We start from the raw sequence: 12,320 nt of genomic DNA, 5'->3' as shown, positions 1-12,320 counted from the left end.
TACAATGGCGATGGTGCGGTGGTGGAGGTGGTGGTCGGTGGCTGGTCGGCTAGTTTTGGCTCGGCAACGACCTTGTTTCGTTTGCCAATTCGGCTTCGGCATGTGTGTGGGTATGTTTCTTCGACGGATAGGTGGATGGCTCTTCGCGTCCATAAATGGATTTGGAGACGATAGGCAAAGGATGAGTCTGACATCAAAGTTTCTGTAAAATCAGAGTTTTTAAGAAGATGAGTGGTGTGATGATCTCACTACAAGAAAAATTAGCTATTGCCACGAAAGTATTACCACGAAAAATTATTGGTGGCAATATATCATACTATTGCCACGATAAAACTTTTCGTGGCAAATAAGTATATTCTGTTGCAACGATGTATAATCGTTGTAATATCTTTTATTTCCATTGCAATAAAAATAAGCTATCACCCAAAAAAAAAGTATCGTTGCAATAAAAACTAAACTATCGTTAAAAAAATCATTTTCCAACAACTCATGAGTTGTTGTTACACAAGTTCAGAACAAATTTGAAGCAAGGACATAGTAGAAGTTTCGAAGCTTAATCTTCTTTTTTAGTCTCTAGTCGTTTTCTTATTCTTTTGTGTTCCGCTATTGTGAGGTGCGGAGTTTAAGTACTCTTGTTTGTAACTTTGTATGTTCCCTTGTGGATATAGATGTTGGATTCCGATGTTGGATTCCGATTAATTTTTCGTCATCACGGATATAACTACTATCTTATTATGTCGAAATACTCCATAACAATGTTGTTACAAATTAATTACATCCGCAAATGGCATATTAACTCAAAGTCTTCTAACCTGAAAAGCAAGCTAATAACGATGCACATGTGCTGATGTGCATATACCATCACGATCACAAATCACAATGGACGTGTGTATATAAGACCAGCCATGCATCTCAGATCATACAAGCATAAGCAAGCATGGAGGAGATCAAGACGGCGACGGCAGCAGAGGCGCCACCACCATGGACTCCGGCGGCCGCCGAGTACGGCATACCCGGCACTGACTTGGATCCACCACCTGCAGTCATCGCCGGGTCCGTGCCAGCGGGCTCCATGGCCGGCGCGGCGGCAGTTGCCCCCGTGGACGGCGTCGCCGACGAGCCGCCGGCCGGAGCAGAGCCCGACGTCGACCCTGTCGCATCTGCAAACACCACGCCCGCCACGGCGATCACTCCATGCGTACGCGAGTTCAGTCCACAAGTAAGTATTGGCACGGCACGAACGAACGGCTTACCTGCGCAGGCATTGGGAGGCAGGTTGCAGGCGGTTGGGAGCAGCGACTGCACCCCGCCGAGCACCGGCGCGAGCGGGGACGGCGCCGACGCCACGGCGGCGCAGAGGCAGGGCGCCTGCGACTGGAACATGGCCCGCATCTGCTCGCAGCACGCGTCCGACGGCGTCGACGAGTTGCCGATGAAGTAGCTGACGCACGGCGACAGCGAGGCCTGCACCGGCGGGCAGCTCGGCGCGTTCGCCGGCTGACCGGGCGGCTGCGGAGGCTGCTGCTGCTGCTGCTGCGGCTGCGCCGAGGACGCCATGATCGCCGCGATCACCACGGCGAGTCCCAGCTGCCAGCTCGCCGTGAACGAGGTGCCGCGCCGGCGCCGAGCCATCGATCGATCCATCGTCGTGTTTGGCACACACACAATGTCACGTACGTGCCGGTTCTCTTATATACTGGTGCCGGGTTCGAGGAAAATTAGGTGATCATGCCAGTAGGTGCACTGCTCTATCTAACACAAACGACACCTTACATCGATTGATCATAAAGTTCACAGGTAGATTCCACTTTTCGATAGGACGTAGACGTACACTAATATCTTTTCCCAGCGACTTTGGTGCGAAAATATTACACTGTCCAGTTGGAGAATGCATGGATGGAGACATGCATGTCACTGCATCTACATGAATTAGCTGACAAAAGTCTTCCAAATCATAGTCAGAACATTAATTTTTTTAAGAAAACACATTACAAACGCGGACACTCACATCGTGCATACATATCCCTATTCATATACACGGTGACGATTGATAATCCATACTTAGAAATCATTTCATCAGTAGTGATTAATTTTGAGAAGACAAAAATTTCCAGTTGCAACAGTACTACAATGTTACTCAATTAAGTAACACTTCAGATGTTCTATATCAAAGCATAGTGGCAAAGGAACAAGTGGATTTGTGTGTGAGCTTATATATGCAACCAGGTTTCATATTAGTTCCAACATGTACACTGTCCAGAGAAAGCTCATAGGAACTAATGTAAGCAATTAAAAAAAATGTAGAAATCAAACACCAGGAGTATATGTGTCTCTATGCATGTTGATACTCTAATTCCGATAGAGATGATCTTCACTATTTATTTCAGGGAACTCTCCAATCCAGCATGGTGTGTATGGAAAAGAAGTTTCTATGCCGTTTCTATGCCGCCCCCGACTTCGAAGACGTGATTAAAATTTTGAGGGAATATGCTGCCCAAGTCTTGCATCTTTGAGCTGTTTAAATGGTAGGCCACTCCTCTCTCGCATGACAAACTCAAAAATACAATTTCCCTATAAGGATGGAATCCAAGAAGTGAAATACTAACATCACTTTGCTCTTCAACACCATCTTGTGTATCATGATCAACATCATCGTTATCAGATTACCATTCATATTTATCTTCAACCGGCACTTCATTGTTGCCCTCTAGTAAGAGATCATCATAAGTAACATTGTAGAACCACGGCCCACCAAAATTTTTACGATAGAGATCATAGTTAACATCCTGAAGTATCCAAGGCCCATTGACTTGATGATATCCCCAGCGTGACAACAAGGGCTTAAGGTTGTTCCTATGTTTTAATACCCATTTGGCCTTAGCACATGACTCATTAAGGATCCAAACCGAAAGTTGAAGGTCCAGCTCTTGCTCAAGTGATGCTAAGTATATCCCTTTCTCTGATTTTCCAAGATAAAACTTTAGACACTTGCTCATGTCAATATCTTGTGAATTCTTGATTACTTTGTACTTTCCATCATGAAATGATAGTCTATGTAAAGTCCAAATAAGAGGGTGTTAGTAAAGAATATACAATATTGAATGGCATTTTTTTCATAGTCAAACTTAAACAAAATGCATAGTTTACGTAAGTATACCTTGTAACATAATTGCACCTATGCACGTAAAGTGCACCATGCTAGTAGACAGCATGGCGTTTTCCAGAAAGCTGTAAGTCGCCAATAGTGCCTGCAGCCTCCTCTTCCCTGACAAATAATCGATCCTCCCATTGCTTGGTTGCTGACGAGAAGATATTCAATAGAAATGGTGATGGTGGCCATTCTGACTCCCTTATGATTGGATAACACCTCATATCCCACTTAAGATAAGGGATCTTGATCACCTCGTAGTGCGGTGATACGGTGGGATCGAACACGATGTAGTTGTGGCCACCGGTATTCCGAGGCGGTGGCAATCGGGGCAAGGTCACGCACCGTCGCGTGGCCGGGTTAACCACGTGGGTGTTTAGCAGGTGTTTAGCAGGAGGAGACCGTTACAATGATCCACCATGGTGTAAGACGCATATTTGTTAGGCATGTAGTCAAGCTTGCCACTGATTGCAGGGGTCATTGGCGTCGACGGGCGGGAGAAGAATTCTGGGAACCTGAGGTTATCGAAGGGGATGAAGATGCCGGCGAGCGAGAGTGGGAGAAGATCCGTGCGCAGCAGGCAGCGGTCGTCGATGGTGGCCCGCCAGGCCGCGCAGACGCACCGCGCCGCGGCTCCATTGGAATTGGAGATCGATCGATCTGTGGTGGATCAAACATACGGCGATTGAGGTGCCGGTTTGGTCTGCCGTTTTTTCTCTTTTTAAATCTGTTTATCGAAACCAAATAGGATCCGATCACAGGGCGAATCCGAATCGAGTTGTCGGGTGTTTGACGGTATTTTGTGATCTTATAAATCCAAGGAGTATCTGTATTATAAAGACAAGCAAACAAATGATCGTCACATTCATTAATATGTGAGACTGTATATAGCTTGCTCAATTGCATGGAATGCATGAGCCATGCACGTACTGGCATATATATGTCCATCTATATGGCTATACATGTGTGTGTTCAGCCATATATACATGCTTGGCTAATCTCGATTAGCCATACATATACACCTATACGCGTGGATATCCGGCCCATACAGGAGCGTCGTGCACGTCTACCGTATATTTATACATATACAGGATGATTTTTCATGGGCTTAATTAAGTAGCGGCAAGATGGGACTAACATTGGAGCTGCATATGGGCCGCCGGCCCGTAGTTGCGCTTCACGCTCATCGTGTATATGCGGCCGGATATCCACGCGTATACGTGTATGCGGACAGGATTTCTCGCCAACGACGAGGAGCTACTGATGCGGGGATGACGTCGGATAACCTAGTATTATCTGGATAATTCAACTGAAACCAATCCGCAACAACTGAACCCCGGAAGCGTCGGAGCGATCCAATGCGTGGCTGCGGCAGCGCCTAGGAGTGCGCGGTGCCGGTTAGGGTTTCCCTGCGCCTATAAAAGAGATGCTCCTCTCCATCCATCGATCCATCTACACATATGTAGAACACACAGCGGATCGGAAGGGCACGCCAACGCGTGCGCCGCCGGCCGGCGGCAGCCAACAGGCGCTCTGCCAAGAGACGGCGATAGGCGATCGACATTCGTCCAGCCATCCCTCTGCCCGGTGAGAAGGCACGGCGCGCCAGCCGGCGGCTGTGGGCAGGAGGAGAGAAGCAATACACGGGCATGGCCATCTACACCAGCACACCGGCGGCAGAGTACAGCTCCGTCCTTTTCTTTGTTTCCTTTTCTTTTCGCAGATTGATCACGTACGGAGGCGGAGGAGCACAGATGTAGAACCACAACCGTCAAGCGATCCATCTCACATCCACTGCCATTCCATCCATCTCCATCCACAGCCATTTCAAGCAGGGGCGAAGCTAGCATCAAAATAAGGGGTGCACTAATATTGAGAATCTAGAAATTTTCAGTACAAACACGGTATATTCTAATCTTTTTAAGTGAGAAATTAGAAATTTGGAGGTTCATGTGCACCCCGAAACAATATATAGCTTCACCACCGATTTCACGCACATTATCCACGGCCATTCCATTCTTTTCATCAACACACATCAACCCATCGACACACATCTATCTGTCCATGTCTCTTGGAAGGCAACCATCCATCAGCGACATCCACTACTACTACAGAATGGATTTTTGCAAACATGCGGTTGGGCCAGCCGCGTGCGCGAAATCGTCTGCAAAGATCGTCATCTTTCCATACGGTTAGGGCACCCGCATGTGAATATCGGATTTTTGCGTGCGGGCGCTTAAGCCGACCGCATGCAAAGAGAAAAAACCGCGAAAAAAAAATAAAATTTCAAAAAAAAAACAAACCCTAGCCACCCGCCGCCACCTGCCCCCACTCCCGTCGCCGCCGCCAGCTCCCGCTCCCGCCGACCCCAATCCCGCCGGCCGCCCCCGCCTCCGGATCTAGGTAGGACGAGGCCCGCTGCCACCGGATCCGGGCGGGACGAGGGCCGCGTCGCCGCCCACTTGTCGTCGCCGTCGGGGTTGCCGCCACCGCCATCACCCGCGTCGTCGTCGTCGCCGTCCACTCGTCGTCGTCGTCGGGGTCGGAGCCGCCGCCAGATCCGCGCGAAGGAGGGGCCCCTGCACCGGATCCCCGTCGCCCGCCGCCGCTCACTCCCCGCCACCCGCTCCCGCCGCCTCCTCGTCGCGGTGCCTGCCGCCCGCTGCTTGGCCGCGGCGCCCGCCGCCTCCTCGTCATGGCACCCGGCACTCGCCGCCCACTCCCGGCGCCGGCTCCTTGGCCGCGCCACCCGCCCCCCGCTCCCGTGCCTCCTCCTCGTCCAGGCGCAGATCGAGGAGAGAAAGAGAGAGAGAGGAAGAGAAAGAGAGTGAGAGAGGAAGAGAAAGAAAAAGAGAGGGGTGAGTTAAGAGAGGAGAGAGAGGAGAGAAGAAGAGATGAAAATTTTTGAAGTGGTGAGGAGGGAAAAACTATTAATGCGAAGATATTTATACATGCGGTCCACTTAAAGGAGCCGCATGTAAAAATGGTGGACCGCATGCAAAAATAGTCATTAAAAATTAATTTAAAAATATGAGAACTTCGAATCAAATTTTATGATATTAAATGAACTTATATGAAAAAGTTGCCAAAAACAAAGTTGTAGAACTCGTTGAGATCTACCAATTTTCTTTTGGTCATTTTTTCATCCGAGTTTGATTGTACTATATAAAAATTGAATTTTAAAATGTAAGAAATTCAAATAATATTTTAGGTAGTAAATGATTTCAAATGGAAAAGTTGTCAAAAACAAAGTTGTATAACTTATCGAAATCTACAACTTTGTATTGGTCATTTTTCTATATGACTTTGTTTGAACAGTTTGAATATGAATTTCAAATTATAACAATTTCAAACAATATTTTCAAATCCTAACTGATTTTAACTGAAAAGTCAGCGATAACAAAGTTGTATAACTCATCAATATTTATAACTTCTATTTTGGTCATTTCTTCATCCGATAAAGTGATTTATAAGATTGTTCAAAGAGATGTACATTTTTTAAAAATCTTACAAATCATTTTGTCGGATGAAAAAATGACCAAAATAGAAGTTATAGATCTTGATGAGTTATACAACTTTGTTATTACTGACTTTTTCAGCTGAAATCATTTACTGCTTTAAAATATTATTTAAATTTTTGAAATTCAAATTTTTAATTGATGAAACAAAGTCACAAGAAAAAAATAGCCAAAATAATACCCGTAAGAACACAATAACATGATAGAGCATGATTTTAGAAACATTTAGGGAAAAAACATCCAATTTAGAGTTCATATGAGTGAGATACACTAGTTTCAAATTTTTCAAATTTTATTTTCGCGTACGGCTTTTTAAGTGGCCCGTATGAAAAAAATCGATTTTCTTATTTTTGCATGCGGCTCTCTTAAGAGGCCTGTATGGGAAAATCAATTTTTCCATACGGGCCACTTAAGCAGTCGTATGGGAAAATAACGCTTGATTTTTGCAGACGCCACTAGTTATGGTCCGTTTGAAAAATTATGGAGTCTCGTACAGAAAAATCAATTTTGTAGTAGTGATCCATCGGCCGGAGGCGAGCAGCAAGACGCGATCTCGGCGGCCGGTGACATCGTCCACAGCATCCCTTTGTCCGGCGAGAGGACAAACGAGAAGAGACGATGTCTCTCAAATCTTGCATGGGTAACATTATCTAGTTATTCTTTTCTTTGTTCTTCTGTTTCAGTTCATGCATGCAGGCACGCACAAGATTGGCATTAGTACGTGGTGCTGGGAAGGAAGATGCCATCTCTCTACTACTACCAGTCCTTGACCATGTTGTCTCGCCGATCTGCTTGGAGCTGCGTGGATCAGGGGCATCGTCAACCAACGCCTACATGGAGCTTCCATGGCAGCGGAGCCGTCCTCGGCGCCGACGCGAAGTACACCGTCAACCCAGCATGCTTGACGTCGCGTTGCTCCTTCTTGTAAGGGACGCCAGCGATGCTACGTCCGATGGCCACCATGTCGCCAAGACGCCGGAGTGTCGCTGTCCGATGCCAGCAGCACGACGTCGTCAAGCCACCCTTCCGGAGCGCACCTGAGGCCATCGGAGCAGCCGCAGATCGACATCACCGAGGCGCTGCCAAGCAGCGCTCGTCCTCGCCCATTAATCATCATCACCGAGGGTCATCGGACTAGGCCATGGCCACCATCGAGCTGTGCCCGGCAGAAGTCTCGTTCGAACCGCCAGAATGTCGCCGAGCTGCCCGCATCCAGGAACGCCGCCAATATGCAGGGCGTACGTCCTCGCCTCGCCGGCCCGGCCGCGGCTTCTATCTCATGATGCACCTACCTGTTGCTATAACGTCGGTGAAGCGCTGGACACCGTCGCCTTGCCGGCCGCAACCTCTTCTCGAGATGCCGCCAAGTCATGTTGATCCAGAAGTTCTTGTTGAGAACGACACAGACGCCGCTGAGCTGCCCGCGTCCGTGAACAACATATCGTCAACACGCCGGTAGCCGCCCAGGCCATCCTGATGAAGCAGAGCCATCGTCGACCGGGAGGCCATCTCGTCCACCTTATTGGCAATGCCTAGACGCTCGCCGTCCCCGTCAAGACGCCGGTGACACTGTCCGCCGAGTGCCACCCCGTCAAAGGCTGCCATTCTGCCGGTATCATCGTACCAACGCCGGGCCCTAAGGATGCCGCCGTTTGTGATCGCTACTGTGTGAGGACGTCTCACCGAGACTCCACCAGCCGGCGACGCCTTCACGCTCGTCTCGTGGTCTCTTCGGTCACCGTCGACGTCTACTCAATCATCTTCGACGATCCTGCCACTTTCCTCACACTCATCGCCAAGCTGTTTGAGGAGAACGCCGGAGCGCCATTGCTTGGTGCCCGCACACCATCATCAAGTCCGTTCGGGAAGACTTCACCTCGTCTAGGCGGAATAGTCATCAAGTTCTTCCATGATGCCTGCACTTCACCAAGCTGGAGTTGTCGTGCTGTCTGTCCGTGACGTCTCTTTCTCTCTACACCACATGATGAGATGCCATCTGTCTACGATGCTTTCACTTCATCACACCAAGATGAGATGCCGTCTGTCCATGATGCTCTCCCCTTTTCATCAAGATCGATGCCATCCGTCCATGATTCTCTCCCTCTTCATGGAGATCAATGTCGTCGCTTGTCCGTGTATTGGAGCGTCGCTCGTCTACATCAACATAAAGCAAGAATGGTGCCATCTGTGATGCTAGGGAACCGTTCGTGCTGAATTTACACAAACCAATGTCCTCGGTCATTCCGCCGATGAGGCATTTACTTCTTCCAAGGTCGTCGTCGTTACCGGCGCCCTCATAGAGCCCCTTTTATGGGCTCGTCATTGTATTAACTCGATCAATAGTAGATCCATCATCCGAAGGAGGTGCCAAAGCCACGTTCATCCGGCTGCTGTCTGCACCGACCTCTTCATCAACATCTTCGTTACAAGTCCCTGTTGTATAAGGGACATGACGGGTCAGGAGGTGCCCAGCCATGTTTAATCTGGCTGTCTTCTACACCAACTGTTTTCGTCAACTCTCGTTACTTTGATCTCATCTAGCCAGGAGGTGCCTAGCCACGTATATTTGGCTGTTGTGTACACCAACTGACTTCACCAACTCTTTTTCTCTTTAACACCATCTCGATGCCACTGCTGTGACGTCTCAACCGTCCAAGCTATATGAGATCCATGCATGCTGAAGATCAATCTATTTACACCACCACGTCCCTCAAGACAGATGAGGCAGAGCGACAAGGGCCGGCGGAGTCTATATGAAGGCTACGTCACCGACACCAGCGCACGGACCGACGAGGCCATGGATGCGTTGGCAGCGCCCACATATATATCCACCATATTCACTAACATTCATCATGTATGGAGAACGTGAAGCAAAGATGAAGAGATGACCATACGCAGCTTAATCGGAGGTGCTCTGTAGGCCTAGATGTCGCGCCGGGAAAAATTACCTTTTTCCGAACGCTAGTGTATTCATCCCCGTCCCAGGAAAAGCCGGGGTACACCACACAAACATGATACAAAAGACACATCTTTATTATAATATTTACATTGTTACAAAGGCACTTTAGGCCTGACAATAAAAAATAAACAGCAGCGGACTAGCGGGTCTACGGCTCCATCTTCACAGGCACTCAACTGGGGTATAAGCCAGGACTCCACCTAAGACTTCTTCTCCAAAGCTTCTCTTACTGAAAGGGGGGAAGATAGAGCAAGAATGAGTACAACCACAGTACTCAGCAAGTCACACCGGGAGATGCATGATTAATGCAAGGGGGTACAAGGGGTAATAGTAGGGGTTAGGTTTTGCAGTAACCAGCATTTAAAAGACACTTAGTTGCCCAAAGCTATTTTGTAAATACGATCCTAAAGCTACACAATATTATTAATCAAGGCCGCGAATCCACACGAACCTGCCTTAAACCAAGGCCTACGATGATTCAGACTGAACTGGCAACCCGACCTGGGTCCCAGCTCGTCCCAAGCCAACCCAGGCCAACCATTCCACATTTTAGTTGTTAAGCAAGTTTTAAAAATTAAACCACTAACTTGGGTACATTGCTATGCTTGCCCATAACCGAGGGCGCGACTATTCGAATAGATTATACTCTGATCAGAGGTGTACATCTTTACCCACAAGACACATCTTTATGCCGCATTCCACAGCCGTGGAACCCGTCATAAAGAATGTGACATAACCCTTCACCCATCCTAGCCATGAACAAAAGCACCGACCCAACCCCGCCTACGATCGGAATCCCGGGACAGGTAGGCAGGATTGAGTCCCTAGCTGCAGAACACCGGCCCTGTGCCATGGCATCTCGACTACCGAGCCGCAGCCCGTGTAGCCTTCATTTGCCCTAGAGATGTCCATCGAGCCCCAACTTTGTCCATCTCTATCCGTGTCCTTTTGTCAGGACTAGACTGAGCACCGAGTTAAGCCTTACCCATTAGACATGTGGTTAGTACGGTAGTGCTTTGCAACAGAGGCCCGAAGACCGGTCCTTATGGTGGCCGAGGTGCTCCTAGCAAAACCATGCACCTCGAGTCCAGCCTAAAACCATTTTGGGAGTTTTGAATCGAGGGGGGGGGGGGGAGGGAGGTGTCCAATTCCATCACAAGCCAACCATTCCACAATGTCCAAATGATATGAGAACTCCCAAAGTCTAAAGTTATAAAACCACCTAGTGTTGCCTAATTAATCAGCGAAGCATCTACCTAAATTCATACTAGTGGAACCATTAATGGAGTACCCACTAATTGGGGTTTTGTTTTCCTAGGGTGAGCAAGGTGATAATAAACAATAGCAATGATAAGGCTATAACAAGGATTAATAGGAAGTGCTAAATAAAACAGTGATAACGCAGGAATTTTAAATAAAGCGATAATGCAATAATTTAAATCAAAATAATTTTATAAACTGGGATTCAATATGCTCAAGGATGATGCGACTTGCCTTGCTCAGAGAGAACGGCCTTCCGAACCTTCGGCGATGACCGCGAACCACGCTTCGGGAACCTTCGAAACGACAGAAGCTACACGAAGCACACAAGCAAAGCTACAAGCCTATAAAGAAGCAATAACAATACATAAAAAACAAGCATAGGGTTCTTTAGGTTATAACAAACATTAGGAGACTAGACGGGTCGATTCGGTGTTCGTATGACCAAGATATGATCATCCGAAGTTTAACGTTGTTACATGGAGATTTACGGATTATTGTAATTAGGTTTTGCATCTATAAAACATATGTAAGCGCTAACCTGGAAAAGACAGGAAGGCTGCGCTGTTGACATGCGGATCCCACATGTCAACCTAAGGGACCACGGTGGACCGAGTACACAGAGACGGTCCACGGGTCAACGGAAGCGGACCCCGTGTGTCAACCGAGGCGAGTGGCCAACAAATGGACTCCACTGACACCACGCGGGCTGCACATGTGGAAACCACGCGGCTACCGAGCGGGCACATTAACACGGTCACCGCACGTACACACGAATGACTACCGACACCGATACATGGGTACCGGGGTCGACAACCGCACAACGGGCACGGGGCGACACCGAAAGGACGAGGACGGGACAGCGAGAGGAGGGGTCCTTACCACCACGCGACGAGGCGCAGGACGACGACGACGAACGGGCGCGGCGGAGATGAACAGCGAGGGGACGACATCGGCGGTGATCCTTGCACGAAGGCGAGACGCGGCTGGCGCAGGGCTTGACGACGCAGAGTCGAGGATGAAGACGACGACGGGGCTGCAGTGTGTAGCGCCCGTTCCGTCTTGGCGCCTAGCGGGAAAACTAGCTCTTAAAAATCCTATTTGCGAAATCCGTTTCTTTGCTTGTTGTCTAGTGCCCGTGCCATCTCAGGTCTCAAGTCCCCGATCCATCGTCGAGTTCAATCCCGAATCCAAATCCTTCCCAAATCAAATCCCTCCGCAAAAGTCTATTTTGCCTCCCTAGGGTTCGATGGGCCGAATCCCCCTCGGCCCATCTCCCCCTCCCTCCCCGGCTCGCTCTCTCTCTCTCTCTCTCTCTCTCTCTCTCTCTCCCTCTCCCCCGCTCTGCCCGAGCGCTGCTCGCGCGAGCGCGCGAGCCGCGCCGAGCCCTCCCTCCTGCTCCCGCTGCCGTTCCCGCCGACGCCGCCCAAATAGC

At 48.9% G+C, this 12,320-nt stretch overlaps 1 protein-coding gene and 1 pseudogene across 1 annotated transcript; both read right to left on the bottom strand.

The window, feature by feature from the left end:
* Positions 1 to 695: 695 nt before the first annotated feature.
* LOC127768403 (non-specific lipid transfer protein GPI-anchored 15-like) lies at positions 696 to 1,649 on the bottom strand. The gene is made up of 2 exons (XM_052293983.1): positions 1,254 to 1,649; positions 696 to 1,160 (listed from the first exon to the last, which is right to left on the bottom strand). Exons 1-2 carry the CDS (start codon positions 1,642 to 1,644, stop codon positions 913 to 915), a joined length of 639 nt encoding a protein of 212 aa, XP_052149943.1. The 5' UTR covers positions 1,645 to 1,649; the 3' UTR covers positions 696 to 912.
* A 700-nt stretch (positions 1,650 to 2,349) lies between these two features.
* LOC127766364 (uncharacterized) lies at positions 2,350 to 7,629 on the bottom strand (annotated as a pseudogene).
* Between the last annotated feature and the right edge of the window lie 4,691 nt (positions 7,630 to 12,320).

The sequence above is a fragment of the Oryza glaberrima genome, chromosome 3 (genome assembly GCF_000147395.1).
Source record: "Oryza glaberrima chromosome 3, OglaRS2, whole genome shotgun sequence".
Lineage (NCBI taxonomy): Eukaryota > Viridiplantae > Streptophyta > Magnoliopsida > Poales > Poaceae > Oryza > Oryza glaberrima.
Note: the sequence above shows the minus strand (reverse complement) of the source record. Positions and strands in the feature narration are given on the sequence as shown.

What these genes read in the sequence shown, in the direction of transcription:
- LOC127768403 (XM_052293983.1), bottom strand. Translation starts at nt 1,644, where the DNA reads ATGGATCGATCGATGGCTCGGCGCCGGCGCGGCACCTCGTTCACGGCG. An exon ending in GCCTCCCAATGCCTGCGCAG is followed by an intron (nt 1,161 to 1,253) that starts GTAAGCCGTTCG and finishes TGGTGTTTGCAG; the next exon opens with ATGCGACAGGGTCGACGTCG.